General features: G+C 37.2%; 5 protein-coding genes across 7 annotated transcripts; 4 read left to right on the top strand and 1 right to left on the bottom strand.

The window, feature by feature from the left end:
• On the top strand, positions 175 to 2,923 carry LOC104710429 (eukaryotic translation initiation factor 4B1). The gene is made up of 3 exons (XM_010427037.2): positions 175 to 1,549; positions 2,059 to 2,484; positions 2,607 to 2,923. The coding sequence occupies exons 1-3, from the start codon at positions 357 to 359 to the stop codon at positions 2,629 to 2,631; spliced, it is 1,644 nt and encodes a 547-aa protein (XP_010425339.1). The 5' UTR covers positions 175 to 356; the 3' UTR covers positions 2,632 to 2,923.
• On the bottom strand, positions 2,804 to 4,845 carry LOC104710428 (tRNA (guanine(10)-N2)-methyltransferase homolog). The gene is made up of 5 exons (XM_010427036.2): positions 4,432 to 4,845; positions 4,022 to 4,339; positions 3,868 to 3,942; positions 3,705 to 3,779; positions 2,804 to 3,600 (listed from the first exon to the last, which is right to left on the bottom strand). The coding sequence occupies exons 1-5, from the start codon at positions 4,843 to 4,845 to the stop codon at positions 3,049 to 3,051; spliced, it is 1,434 nt and encodes a 477-aa protein (XP_010425338.1). The 3' UTR covers positions 2,804 to 3,048.
• Positions 5,030 to 6,980, top strand: LOC104710426 (glycine-rich RNA-binding protein RZ1A-like). Of its 2 annotated transcripts, none has more exons than XM_010427033.2 (4): positions 5,030 to 5,139; positions 5,515 to 5,628; positions 5,958 to 6,597; positions 6,693 to 6,980. In XM_010427033.2, exons 2-3 carry the CDS (start codon positions 5,518 to 5,520, stop codon positions 6,579 to 6,581), a joined length of 735 nt encoding a protein of 244 aa, XP_010425335.1. In that variant the 5' UTR covers positions 5,030 to 5,139; positions 5,515 to 5,517; the 3' UTR covers positions 6,582 to 6,597; positions 6,693 to 6,980. The 2 variants fall into 2 exon arrangements, with proteins under 2 accessions (XP_010425335.1, XP_010425336.1); XM_010427034.2 differs by having other exon boundaries at positions 5,043 to 5,139; positions 5,518 to 5,628.
• Positions 7,759 to 9,964, top strand: LOC104710427 (GDSL esterase/lipase At3g26430-like). The gene is made up of 5 exons (XM_010427035.2): positions 7,759 to 8,316; positions 8,428 to 8,637; positions 8,746 to 8,915; positions 9,013 to 9,283; positions 9,528 to 9,964. Exons 1-5 carry the CDS (start codon positions 8,079 to 8,081, stop codon positions 9,785 to 9,787), a joined length of 1,149 nt encoding a protein of 382 aa, XP_010425337.1. The 5' UTR covers positions 7,759 to 8,078; the 3' UTR covers positions 9,788 to 9,964.
• On the top strand, positions 12,637 to 15,978 carry LOC104710425. 2 transcript variants are annotated; one of them, XM_010427031.2, is made up of 14 exons: positions 12,637 to 12,765; positions 13,384 to 13,463; positions 13,558 to 13,669; positions 13,764 to 13,892; positions 13,985 to 14,089; positions 14,187 to 14,273; positions 14,363 to 14,478; positions 14,575 to 14,676; positions 14,768 to 14,881; positions 14,970 to 15,026; positions 15,114 to 15,234; positions 15,341 to 15,415; positions 15,516 to 15,551; positions 15,639 to 15,978. In XM_010427031.2, exons 2-14 carry the CDS (start codon positions 13,441 to 13,443, stop codon positions 15,750 to 15,752), a joined length of 1,191 nt encoding a protein of 396 aa, XP_010425333.1. In that variant the 5' UTR covers positions 12,637 to 12,765; positions 13,384 to 13,440; the 3' UTR covers positions 15,753 to 15,978. The 2 variants fall into 2 exon arrangements, with proteins under 2 accessions (XP_010425333.1, XP_010425334.1); XM_010427032.2 differs by lacking the exon at positions 12,637 to 12,765 and adding an exon at positions 12,841 to 13,167.

The raw sequence follows: 15,978 nt of genomic DNA, 5'->3' as shown, positions 1-15,978 counted from the left end.
AAGTTCTTACACATCGCGTGTGCTAACTAACACATTAAAAGTCCTCTCAGCTCTCTGTACTGACTGGTTCGTGTAACTCACTGCTCTTCTTACGCGTGGCGAGTTAATTCTCCACCCATCTCTCCTTCGTTGAGAAGCATGCAACACATTAAATGTATAAAAAAAAAGCTTCAAACAGAGAATAAATCCCAAATTTGTTTTTTTCAATCTTCACGCAAAAGGAATAATAAATTTTCTCTGACGGTTTCAAGCTCTCATCGGAACCCTAGATCTGTTTCTTTTTCCGATTTGGATTTCGCTGTTTTTCTGATTCAGATCTGAGTGTGAATTTTATCAGATTCTGATTTCATAATTTGATGTCGAAACCTTGGGGTGGGATTGGAATTGGGGCTTGGGCTGATGAAGCAGAGCGCGCCGATGAAGAACAAGCGGCGGAAGCTGCTTCTGCGACGGCGGATACACAGAGTTTTCCTAGCCTGAGAGAAGCTGCTGCGGCGACTGCGACTAATGCTAAGTCTAGGAAGATGAAGAAGATGAGTTTATCTGAGTTCACCACAGGTGGTTACACAGCACCTGGAGGTAGGAACTCTGTTGGATTGACTCACCAAGAGATTCTTCAATTACCCACTGGTCCGAGGCAACGCTCTGAGGATGAAATGCAACCTGGTCGTTTAGGTGGTGGGTTCTCCTCTTATGGTGGTCGTTCTGGTGGAGGAGGTTCTGGGAGAATGGGGAGAGATCGTGATGATTCTGATGGCTCTTGGGGTGGTGGTGGTGGAAGGAGACCTTACGGTGGTGGTTTTGATGATGATAGGAGAGGGAATCAGTCTAGGGTTTCGGATTTTCCTCAACCTTCTAGGGCTGATGAGGTTGATGATTGGGGGAAAGCCAAGAAACCGCTTCCTTCTTTTGATCAAGGACGACAAGGTCGTTACGGTGGCGGCGGCGGTGGTGGTTTTGGAGGCGGCGGAGGTGGTGGAGATGGTGGGTTATCTGGAAGAGCTGATGGTGTTGATAATTGGGGTGCAGGGAAAAAGCAAGCAGCACCGGTTAGGTCATCTACATTTGGGTCGAGTTTTGGTGATTCAGGCCGTGAATCTGACCGTTGGTCCAGAGGAGAAGTAGTAGGAGGTGGTGTTCAGGAGGAACGTCGTCGTTTGGTTCTGGAACCACGAAAGGTTGTTGTTGACTCAGGAGCGAGTGAGACTCCACCTGTTGTTGAGAAGACGAGTAAGCCTAACCCGTTTGGGGCAGCTAGACCGAGGGAAGAGATTTTGGCGGAGAAAGGGTTGGACTGGAAGAAGATTGACTCAGATATTGAGGCTAAGAAAGGAAGTTCTCAAACGAGTAGGCCGACGAGCGCCCATTCGAGCAGGCCTTCTAGTGCTCAATCTAACAGGTCTGAGAGTTCAGGGTTGAATAATGTGGTGAAACCGAGACCAAAGGTGAATCCTTTTGGTGATGCTAAGCCTCGAGAAGTGTTGTTGGAGGAACAAGGGAAGGATTGGCGTAAAATGGATATGGAACTTGAGCATCGCAGAGTTGACAGGTCCTTATTCATTTGGATTCTTTTAATTTTCACTGAGGATTGTGAATCTGTTTCAATTCTATGTTGCTGTAGTTATCTGAGTATTAAATCTGTTCATATTCTCATTTGGCTGCATGTTGATTTTGAAGTAATATTTAACTGCTTGATACATTGTGCAACAAGAATCAATATTTATGTAGTTGGATTAAAACGTTTGGAACTGAGAACCTAAAATAGTTTGCCATGTATGCTTTATAGAATTCAGATCCTAATGGCTGTGTTTTGATGTGATTCTTTGTATTTAGTTATAGAGTCTTCATGTTTATTCTGCCTATCAGTGCATTAATTGAGTTTCAGAGCCTGTTAGATAGCTTATGCTTATTTCTCTTGGGTATGGTTTGTGCATGAGATAGTCCCCATCTAAGACTTCGAGATGCAACTTGTGTGATTCTTTTGTCTGTGATGCTTCTTTTTTAACTTTATGACAGTCGGATACTGATCCCTGTGTTGTGAAAAAACAACTTTTCCAGGCCTGAAACAGATGAAGAGAAGATGTTGAAGGAAGAGATTGAAGAGCTAAGGAAAAAACTCGAGAAGGAATCCATTGCTCCAGAGATCAAGGATTCTGAACAAGAACCCGGCAGTAATAATAATCACAATGATTTACCGGAAATATTACGCGGGAAAGAGAAAGATCTTGAAATACTAACCCGTGAGTTGGACGACAAAGTCAGGTTCAGGCAGAAAGCAATTGAAAGGCCCGGGTCTGGTGCAGGCAGAACAGGAACATATTCAGAAAGATCACATTCCCGGGCTGGATCAATTGATGAAACGAGGAGTTTTGAATCCACTGAGAGACCCAGATCACGTGGTGCCGTTGATGCCTGGGTTAGACCCGTTGATGATCAGCGCAGAAACTTCCAAGGAAGCAAAGAGCGTGGATTCTTCAGCAACAGGTTAGTTAGTCGATTACAATTGAAAAAACTCATTTTCCCTACGAGTCAATAGAACTATACACTCAGTATAATTTGGATGCATTTCGGCTCATATTAATTTCTGAAGTCTCGGGTTTCGACAGGTCGTCCTCTAGGGAAGGTTGGTAAGAAGAAAACGAAGAACAACCAAATGTGGGATATGTTTAACTACTACACAGTTCCCAGATTTTGAAGAAGACTTAGAGAAGAAGCGTTAATTTCATTAATAAATATTTATAAAAACCCTAATCTTTGTTCTTTTTTTGTTGGTTAATCTTCGGAATCGGAGCGTCGTTGTTTGTTTTGGTCTTCTGCTCAGCGAAGGCGTGTGTGTCAAGAGAACGTGTCTCTTCTGTTATATTTTAAGACTCTTTGGAATCTTGATTGTTATATTTTTTGTAGTTAATCCTGCTTTCGTATCTCCTTCCTTTGTAATTTGTTAACACATTTATTTGCCAATAACTCTATTTGTATTGGAACAACAAGAAAGACAAACGTTCAGGATAAAACCAAACAGAGTACAACAGAAATAAGACAACTTTGTGCTTACACATACTTCCCTCTATACTTAGGTTTTGGATCTTTAAAGGCTTTGGGATCAGTGTGAATCTGAGAAGAATCAATGGGTTTAAACACAGAGGAATGAATATTACCATCCTCTAACCACTTAAGATGATTCTCTCTAAACTCTAAATGCATTAAACGAGCAGCTTCTTTGATCTCTTCACTATAAGGCTCTACTTTAACCATAGTTAGCAGAACACGACTGTACCGCGAGCTCAGGATCTGTTCAGAGACCGCAACTAACTTGAAACACGGGTGCTCAGGGAACTTAACCTCGCCGCCAGTCTCATCTCTCAAAACCGGGAAGAAAAAGACGAGCCTGCCTTTCATTACCAGCATTCTTGCAGCAAGGTGAAGCAGATCATGAACACACTCAACTAGACTATATGCACCAGTGGATGGAATGTGATCTGTTCTTTTATCATCAGGGACAGTGTAAGGATCCACTGTTCCTCTTAGGATTTTCCGGCCACCGGATTTACGTCCACCAGCTCGAACCCCGTAAGGTGGATCACAGATAATTGCATCGAAGATCTAGATTGATGAATACATACAACTATAAACTCAGTGATCTCAACTCAATATGCCAGAGATAATAATAAAAGAACAGAGAGAGAGAGAGAGAGAGAGAGCATTACCTCTTTTAGCCCGGACCGCCAAGGAGGAAGATTGTTATCCATTCTAAGTAGAGCAACTGGCATAGGTAATCCATACTACATAACCGATAACAGTGTAAGAACCCGAGATATCAAAATGACCTGTTTGAAGAAGAAACATACAAGAAGAAGTTAAACCACTAACCTGCTTGAAATTGCTCCATACATTACAGTCTGGACCACGTCCATCACGCACTACTCTGATATCAATATCTGCACCCTAATACAACAACTCTTTTGTAAGTTTGAAACCACAAAAAACAGGATCAAGAAACTGAGGTGAATAGTTAGTTGCAAACCATAGTCATTGCGCCAAACTGAGCAGCAGAGACAAGAATGCTCCCAGTACCAACGAAAGGATCATACACAAGCTTCCCCGAAGTAGCTTTCGCTTGATTAGCCATTAAGAAAGCCATTTCAGCATCCATAGCAGTTGGGCCAAGGTAAGTACGAGATTTCAGCTGAAATGTAGGTAAAAGCTTCCTATCAGCAAAACCAACCTCCCTCCCAAAAAAGATCCTTCTCTGTAGAATAGGTTGAAGTCCATTGTTCTCTTCAGATTCAATCATCTCCATCAGAAAAAAGTTGTGATCTGGGTTCTTCAAGTTAACTCGACCCTACCAACAATATCAAAACACCAAAAAAAAATCATATATCTATAAAAAGATAGACAACCAAAAGAGACTGAAACAAGAAAGTGGAATCAGACCTCAAATGGGATATAAGTAAGTGACTGGATACGATCCTTTTGCTCTTCAAAAGTTAAACCCCTTCCGAAAGTTTCAACAGAGATCCTAAAGGTCGAATCAGAAGTGAGAAAAGGAAGCTTTCGAGAATCAGGGTAGCTAAGAATCGAGTCTTTAAGCTCTTCATAGCAAGTCCCTTCACCCCAAAGCTCATACATTCCTTTCACCAATATGCTTCTCTTAGCGATGTTACGAGCGATTTCTTCAGATGAAAGCTGAACGAAGTGGAATGGAGTATCGTTGTGGTGATGTTCAGGTAGACGCCATTGGAGTGACTCATTCTCTGCAATCTCTTCTCCGAAGAGTTCAGCTAAAGCTTCTACTTCTGGCTTTCTGAAGTCTAATAGTCTGTGATAGAAGACACAAAGAAACCACATCTCTTCTTTCCCCAAAATCCAAAAGAAACCCTAATTTGACAACAGAACTGAGAGGGAAGAAACGAAGACGACGGCGATTGAAAGTCTAAAACCCCCTCTTCAAAACCCTTTTACATGGGCCTAACTAAGCCCATTGTTAAATGAAAATGACGGAAATATCCCCGTTAGCTGTCGAATACGATATATCGGCGTTGTTTGCTTCTTCACTTTGTGTGTTTCGTCAAAGTTCGTCTCCTCCTCTATTCAGAAAATTAGGGTTCCGTCGCAAATCGCGATCAGATCTCGTAGTCTCTGGTATGATTACTCGTTTCTTCTACTTTGTTAATACTAAAGTATCGGTTCTCTTGTATGGCTTGTCGAATCTGATTCGAAATTTTCTAGGGTTTACCATCGCGTAATTACGATTTCTAGTAAATTATCAATTTAGATTTAGCGTCGTGGATGCATCTCGTAAGTGCGAACCATGTGTAGAGTACTGATCTTTAGAGAACGAGTTCAGATTTGCTTCACGCTCGATATAGTGAATTATTGTGTTCTTGCTTCTGGATCTGCAGTGTTAAGTTTCCTCTTTTTGGTTCTTGTAAAGGGAATTATGTTGAACGCTTACTGTAATATTAATGGGATTCAGTCTTATTTACTACATCGAAAACATTTGTCTGGTTGTTGTAGAAGATGTCGGAAGATCCGGAGTACCGTTGCTTCATTGGTGGACTTGCCTGGTCTACATCTGATCGTGGCCTCAGAGATGCTTTTGAGAAGTACGGTCACCTCGTTGAAGCCAAGGTAAATATTTTTATCTCTCTTTTACAAGGTTATCTATACTCTTCTGGTTGCTGTGACGTTTAAGCTTTGTGTTTAGTTCTGTTGCTCATTGCATATCTGTTAGTGTCGTATCTGTTTAGTAATTTAGTCTCCTTTTTAGTAGCTATCTACTCATTTGATTGTTGAGACTTTGAAGCTTTGATTGTTTTGTAATTTGTTAGTTTGCTTGCCCATTGAAAATCTGTTTATGGTGTTGGCTGTTTAGTTATATAAACTTCATCTTTTGTACCTGTTTCTCAGTGCCATAAATAGTATGAGAGATAATAAACCTTATCTATTGATACACACAGGTGGTTCTTGACAAGTTCTCTGGTCGCTCCCGTGGTTTTGGGTTCATCACTTTTGATGAGAAAAAAGCTATGGATGAAGCTATTACAGCAATGAATGGAATGGATTTAGATGGGCGAACTATAACTGTTGATAAAGCCCAGCCACATCAGGGTGGGTCAGGCAGAGATCATGATGGAGACCGTAGTCGTGATCGTGGATATGACCGTGATCGTAGCCGTCCCTCTGGTGGACGAGGTGGTGGAGACTGCTTTAAATGTGGCAAGCCTGGACATTTTGCCAGGGAGTGTCCTTCTGAGAGTAGTAGAGATGGTGGGGGAAGGTATAGCTCAAAGGACGATAGGTACAGTGCTAAAGATGATAGGTATGGTGCGAAAGATGATAGGTACGGTGGAAAGGAGGATAGGTACAGCTCAAAAGATGATAGGTACAGCTCAAAGGATGATAGGTACAGTGCAAAGGATGATAGGTATGGTAGTAGGGATGGTGGAGGTAGTCGCTATGGACCTGACCGCAGTGGAGAGCGTTCTGGAGGACGTAGCAGGGATGGTGGCAGCCGTGGAGGTCCAGGAGGTGAGAGGCACAGCCGTGCTCCATATGACCGCCCCAGAGGTGGTGGCTACTAGAATTCTACGCCAAAGGGTATGTGTATGCATCGGGTTATACAACTTTTTATCTCTGCAAATTTAAGTGCTGGTAAGACTTATTTTGAAGTCACTTTATATATTTTTTTGCAGTTTAAAGGAGTTGAAGGTTTCTGCTTTCGGCCCTCTTTTCAAGTGCGAAGTCAAAGTTACACTGGATGGTCTGTTTTCTTCAATGTATTTGGTTAAGCTCGAGAAAGAAGATGTGTCTCTATTTTGGCCCTAAACTCAAGAGTCGACTATGTTCCTAAAGTGCTCTCTCTCCTTTTGATATGTTGATCCCTATGGAAACCTTGTGCTTGGTTGGTTTGAGACACAATTTGAGATGTGCTACTTTATGCTTATCGTAATGAATGCGTGGGTTATCCCCCTAACACCAAATTTGCAAAAAAGCCTCAGGTACGTGATTGATTGATCTTTACGGAATATCATATCCAGGGTCAACATTTGGTAAAATTCAAATGTTGTTATATTTGGGGATATGCCGTTTATTGATTCTGGTAAACAATGATGCAGGATTATCTGATACTTGGGTTTAGCCGTGAAATATAACGGCTGGTCTATATAACTTGTGATGGGATTGGAATTTATTCATTGATGACTGATACTTGGCTTCTGGAACTCAAACTTCCCCTCACGAGTACATTTTTCAGGATGAACAAAACAACTCGTGAAATTTTAGTGTCATGGTTCCAAGTCAAATCCAATAATTTCTTCAACTAAAGAACTTCCCAATGGATGGCTCGTCTAGAATATGCTCTCTTGGTCGGTCTAGTCTTTGTGGGTTCTCTTCGTGCCTCTTCGTTCTCCCTTGTCTCCTGCTCGTGGCCTCGAGTAATTGACATATTATATGTTACTAAGCTAAATAGGGTGCTTGATTAGTCATATCATGCTTCGATTACTTTCATAATTTGTATTGCTTGCATCGCTTGTTAGCTCTTAAGATCTAAGCATGTTATCATAAATTAAATAATTTGTAGGTCACATGAGTTGTGTCGGGTAAACATTGACTTTATTATCTTATAGAAAATGAAATAGGATATGATTGACTAATTAATATAGATGCTTAATGCCACTTACTTTCATAATTCGTATTGCATGCACCCCTTAGATGATCTTATGTGTAATGGAGTAAGCAATTTAACTTAAATGAAGACTTTTAATTTGTAAGTCACATAAATTAAGACTACTAACTAAGCAATTCAACAAAAATGAAGACTTTGTAATAATAAGTCACATAAAATAAGTAAGCAATTTTACACAATGACTTTGTAATTGTAAGTCACATAAAATAACTAATCAATTTTACACAATGACTTTGTAGGTCACATTAATAAAGACTTAGTGATTGACAAAAGCTGTGTAGTTATTTAGCGTACACGTTGATAAAACAGGATATAATTCTCCCTCTCCTCCCGTACCACAGCCACACCCAAATTTAAAGCTTTTTTTAACCAGTAGAAAGATTACAAAGAGAAAATGGAAACTAATGTCTTGTTAATAAATTTGGTATTGGTAGTAGCATCATCTCTCTTGCATCCAGGAGTTTGCTCTCCTTCTTGCAGTTTCCCGGCGATATTCAACTTCGGCGACTCTAATTCCGACACAGGCGGACTCTCCGCCGCATTTGGACAAGCCCCTTTCCCAAATGGCCAAACTTTCTTCCATTCCCCTTCCGGTCGTTTCTCTGATGGTCGACTCATCATTGATTTCATAGGTTCTTAGTTCTTACTTCTTAGTACAGACATTCATAAATTCCTCAAATTTTGATATAAAGTTTGAATCTTTAGTAAATTTCCCTCTGTGTCTTCTATTGCTGAAAAATCAGCGGAGGAGTTAGGTTTACCATACCTAAATGCTTTCTTGGACTCCATGGGTTCAAACTTCAGCCATGGTGCTAATTTCGCCACCGCTGGATCCACCGTCCGGCCACCGAACACCACCATTTCTCAGGGCGGTGCGAGTCCCATCTCTCTCGACGTTCAGTTGGTTCAATTCTCTGATTTCCTCACACGATCACAACTCATTCGTAACCAAGGTACTTTAAAGTTTCAATCCCCCTTTTTCATCCTAACTATATATACAAGAACAATGCTTGCAAGAAAAAAGTTTGAACCTTTTGATCTGATTTGGTTTTTACAAATAGGTGGAGTGTTTAAGCAACTACTTCCTAGAAAAGAGTACTTCTCTGAAGCATTGTACACATTTGACATGGGTCAGAACGATCTCACCGCTGGATTAAAACTCAACATGACTACAGAGCAAATCAAGGCTTATATTCCAGAAGTTGTTGATCAATTCTCCAACGCCATTCGTGTAAGCAAAAGATTTAAAAGTCTCTTTTATTCACTTAGATACATAACTGTGGTTAACTGAATTAACTAACCAACTGTGTTTTTAAATATTTCTGTAGAAAGTGTACAGTAAAGGAGGAAGAAGATTTTGGATACACAACACAGCTCCTCTTGGTTGTTTACCTTATGTTTTAGACAGGTTTCCAGTACCGGCTTCTGAAATGGACATTCACGGTTGTGCGATTGCCCGTAATGAGATTGCTCGGTTTTATAACTCTGAACTCAAAAGAAGAGTGATTGGGTTGAGAAAAGAGTTTTCTAAAGCTACGTTTACTTATGTTGATGTCTACTCTATCAAGCTTACTCTCATCACTCAAGCCAAGAAACTCGGTATTTCGTATGAACCCTTTTTGATGTTTAGCATCCCTGTCTCAAAACAAAATTTGTCCCTAGGCATACAATTTTTTTAAGACCCTTTCTTTTTTTCTGTTCCCCATTAGCTTAATGTTTTTTTTTTTTAAAATTTGTCCCATGACCATTGCCCCTCTCGCCCTGGGTATGAGCCGGGGCTGATGTTTAGATCGGTACTGATGGTTTTGAATGATTCTAATGTTTGAATTTGGTGGTGGTGTAGGTTTTAGATATCCGTTGATAGCTTGTTGTGGATATGGTGGGAAGTACAATTTCAGCAATAATATAAGATGTGGAGCTAAAGTTATGGTGAAAGGGAAAGAGGTCGTGCTTGCTAAGTCTTGTAACGACGTGTCGTTTAGAGTTAGCTGGGACGGCATACATTTCACTGAAACGGCGAACAAATGGATCTTTCAGCAAATAAACAGCGGGGCGTTTTCGGATCCTCCTCTTCCCGTTAAGTTTGCCTGCACTACTAGATAGAAGAATCACATGACCAAAGTGCCCCTTGAGGGACTAATAAAAGCTATTGCCTATTTGGAATATTTGTTTCTGGGGTCAAATTGTAAGAAAGTTCTGATGAAAATGAAATTGCAACTACCTGTCATTTTGTATTTGTATTTGATTATTCTTTTTTAGAATGAAGTGACACGTTACCAATGAAATTCATAAAAAAAATGTTAGAGATATTAATTAGGTCTTGATTAATCGCAGAATTTGATTTTATATTGATAAACATTTGGAACAGAAGTTGAACCCTGTTTTAGGTCGGTAGAACGTACATACTCTCGAAAGCAATAAACGAACCCGATTCGAAAAGAGAAATTTGAATTCAAACATAAACCGAAAAATATCCAAACGGTCCTAAATATTAGAGTATAAACTTTCAACCAATTGATAATAATTAAAAAAGTCTATACTGTATATTTTATATATTAGTCAGTATCTTGTCCAATTTTAGAGGTGGGATATTGTTAGGCTTTGAATGGTTGCTCCCAGAGCCGTACTTATGTGTATTAAAACGAAACATTCGCCTACGGCTTTATATTTTTGTAAGAAACTTAAAAGCAGTCAGATTCATATTTTTATTTTATAAGAGTAGAGAGAGTTAATGAGGATTTGCAAACTGGTAGCTAAACTAAAAATATGGAAAATAAGTTAGGATGATTACATACTAATAATCTCTTCACCTCTTCACCTCTTCTTATTTGGAATATACGTAATTTAAGTTTTACATTTTGCTCCTTCTGTTTTTATTATATTAAAACTACTAAACAAATGCATAATCAATTGGTAAGTATACAATTCACTATAAATGGTTTCATCTAGTATTATTATTCTTTCATAATAAACAAAACATTATTTAAAATTTGCAAATGATGCACCAATAGTTATTATAGATTAGAATCCGTTTGAAATTATAGATTTGTAATACTTTAGTATATTTGTAAGATAATGGAATTAGTTTTTTTAAGACATATTTTTAGTACCGCTTCCGGCCTCTATATCTCTAGGCACGGTTCTGGTTGCTCCATACACTCCATATTAAATATTGCGTACTAACATTTTAGTATGGAATAAAATGAACTGTAGTATGGAGTAAACATTGATATGCACAACACCATACAATAGTATGCATAACACCATACTATTATGAATGATAAAAATCAGATCATAGTATGGAGTGGTGTGTACAAATGATTAAAATTATTTTAATAATATTTTTATTATAATTAATAATAATTATTACAAGACGTATTTAGAATTACAAATCAAAATTTATTATATCGATTATTCCATAATAATATTATTGCGATTAATGAGATAAATCGTTTATTCAAAAAAAAATTAAATGTCTAAGATTGAAGAGAAGAGAGTTCTCTCTCGTCGCTCTAGTTTTTTTTTTTGGGAATGTGATTTTTTATTTTGTGGATTTTTAATTTATGAATGATCATATGTATACACATTTTTCAAAAGTATAAAGAAACACAAATTTATCCAATGAGAACAAAGAACTTGGATCCAACTAGTTAAGAATCATATTTTTATTTAACTTTCACTTTTGGTATGGAGGTTTTAAGATGTAAACAGAAAAAATCGGACCAATAGTACAATTCTCATAATACATAGTTTCTTTTTCAATTGCAAACCAGTATGGACTATGGAGTATTACATACTGATCTGGAATTGTGAATGGTGAATTTACTGCGAATTGGTTTGATTTTAGTCCGGTCCGGAGCAGACTAGACAACCATTCATAGCCTTATTCGAAATGATAGTGTTTTTACCCATAAATCTCGGTATTTTTGGGCAAAGATGGATCTGATCGATGGACCAAATTTGGATCAGAACAAAGTGTTAATCCGACAATGATACCATATTATACTATACTACTAAGTCAACTTCTAATATGGTATATGAGTATATCCTAATACTAAATCGGAACTCAATCCAAATTTTTTTTTTAAAAAAGCATCTCTGTTCTGTTAAACCTGATCCATATAAGTTGTGAGTATGGACTATTTAACAGGAAACTACAGTCATCATCACCAATTCGAGACAACGATCTCAATGACTGTTGAGAAACTCTTGACATAGTGAAAATAAGTGTTTTTTTTTTGTCAACAGCTGTAAAAAAAACTACTGTTTTTATCTATATAAGTCAAGAGATGAAAGGATTAATAATGAGATTATTGCTTTTGCTTCCCCATACGATATACACTAGAAATAAAATCAACCCAACTCGAAAATATCTCTGACTCTTTTTTTTGTTTTGATCCCATTTTTCTCTAATTGCCAAATAAGTGTTAACCATAATGCTAAAACACTAAATACACATTTATATTAACTTCACCAAATTGGCTCGTTTGAGCTAATTTTTCTTGTTGACAAAAAAAAAAACACTTATATTAACTTCTTAAGTCTTACCAATCGCCACATTGACACTCAGTTTTTCTTATTATTTGTATCAACGACATATGCTTTCGTCCTCTCCACTTCACCTAAGACCCATCTATATTCAGAAAGGTTAATTATGTCATTCACGAACATTATTAATGATTCCACCTTAACTAAAGCCACGAATCACTTTGGGGATGTTAATTATATAACTAACCACACATAATTCGCCACGTGGAAAATATAAAAGAGCGTGGACTACACCGTCTTCTTCCAGTCTGGCTGCTGCTTCCACGAGGCCTCTTTACAATAAGTCAACTCCCACAATAATACCGTACCTCGCGGCACACCTGATTAGAGCTTCTCAACTATGTTTCCATCTTCTTCTTCTTTTTATTTGTTTTTATTTTTATTATTAAAAACTCGTCAAAAACTATATAACATATCTCAGACTCAGACCCTATTAGGAAAATAAAAATTCTCAGACAAAAGTTCATCGAAATTTTTCGAAGAAGACGACGAAATTTGTTAATTAGATTTTTTGCTTTCTATATTCTCTCCTGGTAAATATTTATTCTTTAGTTTGCATTAATAAACGTATATCACCATATATCTTTAATTCTTTGTTGCTTGATCCAATTATTTAAGTCTAATTTAATTCTCGGTTTAACGTGTCTTTCAGTATTATCTTGTTAACCCTTCTTATATCTGATTCTAGAATTTGTCATCTCTTTATAAGTTTCGTTTCCTTGCCCAGATTAAGTTCATATAAGTAACTAGCTAGAGATGATGTTCTAAAAGTAAAGAAGAGTTCAAAACTTGTGAATTCTTCCTTGTTCTTATTTTGTTTGATTACGCGTACCGGCGTACGTAATTTATTACAAAGAAAGCTCAAATTATATACATATATATTTTGAGATATACACATCTTTTTTTTAATCTTTCTTGACCAGAGTTCTAATTAGGTTTGTTTGTATCTTTCTTTTTTTTTTTTTTTTGTTGACCAGAGTTCAAATTATATACATATATCTTTGTTTGTATCTTTCTTACTGTTTAATCAAAATCACTCTCAATTTTGTATTTTTTCTTTCCTCTTTTACTTTGATGTCAATATGAGAATTTGATCTGAATCTACAAAACCTTCTTTTTTTTTTGTTTACTATTTTTACTTGATCATGCAGATATTATAAAGTCTCGGAGACTTAGGTGATATTGGTCAACTTAACCAGTTTCAGAACATGGCAAACAACTCATTACGTTGGTTTGTGGCTTTAACCATATTCTTTGACTCTTTTGAGTTCTATTATGAAAGAGATGATGATTAGTGATTTATAATTATCCTTTTCTTTTTGCAGTTCGATTAGTAAAAAACCGAATGACGGTATGATGCTCATAGTAGCGATTTTCGCAGGAATAGTCATCGGATTTCTATTAGGAATATCTTTCCCTACATTGTCACTAACTAAGGTATAAGCTTTTTTTTTAGATGTTAGTTTCTTTCAAACATTTATGTTTTTGGTGTGATTTTGTAAAAATGTTGTTTAAATTTTTTTTTTGTCAGATGAATTTTCCAGCAAGCATACTTCCTTCTGTTGCTAATGTTTATATAGAAGATGAGAAAGCAGAGAATTCTTCACCTAGGAGAAGTCCAAAAATTGAGTTTAATTCAAGTGGTCCAGCACATCATAAGGCATGTTTTTTTTTGTTTTTCACTTGTGAACATATATGACTCATCTTGTGGGATAAGTTTACAAGACTTATTGTTTGGTGGATATTGTGCAGATTTGGGTTCCATCTAATCCTCGAGGTGCAGAGATGTTAGCTCCAAGTATTGTTGCAGCCGAATCAGACTTTTACTTACGAAGATTATGGGGATTGCCTAAAGATGTATAAATAACATCATGTGGTTTTGTTTTATAATCTTTAACTCAAATCTTTGATTAACTTGTCTCTGAATCTTGTTTTTTTTTTTTGGTTTCTTTAGGATTTACCAGTGGTGAAGCCTAAGTATCTTGTTGCTTTTACTGTTTCTTATAAACAGAGAAAAAACATCGATGCTTGCATCAAAAAAGTATGTCTCTCTTTTGTTCTGTTTCCTCTTTCTTCTAATCTTTCAGCAAAACTTTAAAAGCTAACTAGGATATTTTACTCTCTCAATAGTTCTCAGATAACTTCACTATTGTTCTATTTCATTACGATGAGAAAACTTCGGAGTATGACGAATTTGAATGGTCTAAACGGGCGATACATGTGAGCGTACCTAAGCAAACCAAGTGGTATTTAACAAACACTTCACTCACTTACCTGTTTCTCCACTTTTTCATTGATCTTGAGCTTTAAATAAACGTTTTGAATATGTTTTCATTTTGAAGGTGGTATGCTAAAAGGTTTCTGCATCCTGATATCATAGCACCGTACGAATATATATTCATTTGGGACGAAGATCTTGGTGTTGAAAACTTTGACGCAGAAGAGTAAGTACTCTGCTTCTTTTGATTATATTATTATCTATCTCCAAGAAACTTAATCAGAGAATCCTAAGAAATGTTTTGTACATCATTGCAGGTACATCAAGGTAGTAAAGAAGCATGGTCTAGAAATATCACAACCCGCTGTGGAATCAAAGAAATCAATTACGTGGAAGATAACAAAGCGAATACCCGGAATTGAAGTCCACAAGTATATAAAATGAACTCTTATTAATCTAAACTGTTGATGCTAAGGTAAACAAAGCTAAAACGTATTTTGCTCCAAATTCTTTCATCAGAGAAGTGGAAGAGCGACCAGGCCGCTGCAAAAATCCTCACCTACCTCCTTGTGCAGGGTATGGACCTTATTTGTCAAACCAATAATTCATACCTATGTATTTTAATTTTCTTGATCTGATAGGTTTCTCACTGTTTGTTATTAGGTTTATAGAGATCATGGCTCCGGTTTTCTCAAAGGATTCATGGCGTTGCGTGTGGCATATGATACAGAATGACTTGGTTCACGGTTGGGGTCTTGACTTCGCGCTAAGAAAATGTGTCGAGGTTATTAAGATGCAAATACAATTTCTTCACAAAAGCACATATATAATTTCACAAAAGATTTAGGAAACTAAGAAATAACATTGATTTCTTTGATACAATAAAACAGCCTGCACATGAGAAGATTGGTGTTGTGGATTCTCAATGGATCATTCATCAAAAGATTCCTTCTTTAACCGGCCAGGTTATAAACTTGATCCTTCTATATACTCACACTAGATTAATTACTAGCTTCTTGCTTCATAAATTTTGACTATGAGACAATCTCTTAATACATTGATCAGGGAATTGCACAGGAGGGGAAAACTGCGTTCCAAGGGGTAATAATAGCTCAACTGCAACTATTTTCTTGCGTTATTGACCGAGTCTATTGTTAATTACTGAATTACATACATGTTTTTGGTCAGGTAAGGGAGCGATGTAAACGGGAATGGACAATGTTTCAGAAAAGAATGACGCGGTCAGAGCAGAAGTATCTGAAAGAAATTGCATCTGCATCTTCAAACGCTACACTTACATAAACACCAAAAGAGCAGTGGAGGAACTGAAATAACAAACTTTAGTCTTCAGATAGCATTTCTAGTATAAAAGAGAAATAGAATGTTGATATGATGATTGAGCACATATCCAAATATGTATACACACACATACACTCACACAATACACATTCTTTGAAAAGAACTAGAAAACTCTGTTCTAGAAACACTTCTAAGTCTTACAACAGTTAATAAAAGTTCTTTTCAAACT

Source organism: Camelina sativa, chromosome 9 (assembly GCF_000633955.1).
Source record: "Camelina sativa cultivar DH55 chromosome 9, Cs, whole genome shotgun sequence".
Lineage (NCBI taxonomy): Eukaryota > Viridiplantae > Streptophyta > Magnoliopsida > Brassicales > Brassicaceae > Camelina > Camelina sativa.
Note: the sequence above shows the minus strand (reverse complement) of the source record. Positions and strands in the feature narration are given on the sequence as shown.

Coding starts and splice junctions, on each gene's coding strand:
- LOC104710427 (XM_010427035.2), top strand. CDS start 8,079: ATGGAAACTAATGTCTTGTTAATAAATTTGGTATTGGTAGTAGCATCA. Junction 8,317..8,427: donor ACTCATCATTGATTTCATAG/GTTCTTAGTTCT, acceptor CTGAAAAATCAG/CGGAGGAGTTAGGTTTACCA. Junction 8,638..8,745: donor ACAACTCATTCGTAACCAAG/GTACTTTAAAGT, acceptor TTTTACAAATAG/GTGGAGTGTTTAAGCAACTA.
- LOC104710425 (XM_010427031.2), top strand. CDS start 13,441: ATGGCAAACAACTCATTACGTTG. Junction 14,479..14,574: donor GTACCTAAGCAAACCAAGTG/GTATTTAACAAA, acceptor TTCATTTTGAAG/GTGGTATGCTAAAAGGTTTC. Junction 15,027..15,113: donor CACCTACCTCCTTGTGCAGG/GTATGGACCTTA, acceptor GTTTGTTATTAG/GTTTATAGAGATCATGGCTC.
- LOC104710426 (XM_010427033.2), top strand. CDS start 5,518: ATGTCGGAAGATCCGGAGTACCGTTGCTTCATTGGTGGACTTGCCTGG. Junction 5,629..5,957: donor GTCACCTCGTTGAAGCCAAG/GTAAATATTTTT, acceptor TGATACACACAG/GTGGTTCTTGACAAGTTCTC.
- LOC104710429 (XM_010427037.2), top strand. CDS start 357: ATGTCGAAACCTTGGGGTGGGATTGGAATTGGGGCTTGGGCTGATGAA. Junction 1,550..2,058: donor GAGCATCGCAGAGTTGACAG/GTCCTTATTCAT, acceptor CAACTTTTCCAG/GCCTGAAACAGATGAAGAGA. Junction 2,485..2,606: donor CGTGGATTCTTCAGCAACAG/GTTAGTTAGTCG, acceptor GGGTTTCGACAG/GTCGTCCTCTAGGGAAGGTT.
- LOC104710428 (XM_010427036.2), bottom strand. CDS start 4,845: ATGTGGTTTCTTTGTGTCTTCTATCACAGACTATTAGACTTCAGAAAG. Junction 4,340..4,431: donor TTACTTATATCCCATTTGAG/GTCTGATTCCAC, acceptor TATTGTTGGTAG/GGTCGAGTTAACTTGAAGAA. Junction 3,780..3,867: donor TATGGAGCAATTTCAAGCAG/GTTAGTGGTTTA, acceptor TCGGTTATGTAG/TATGGATTACCTATGCCAGT.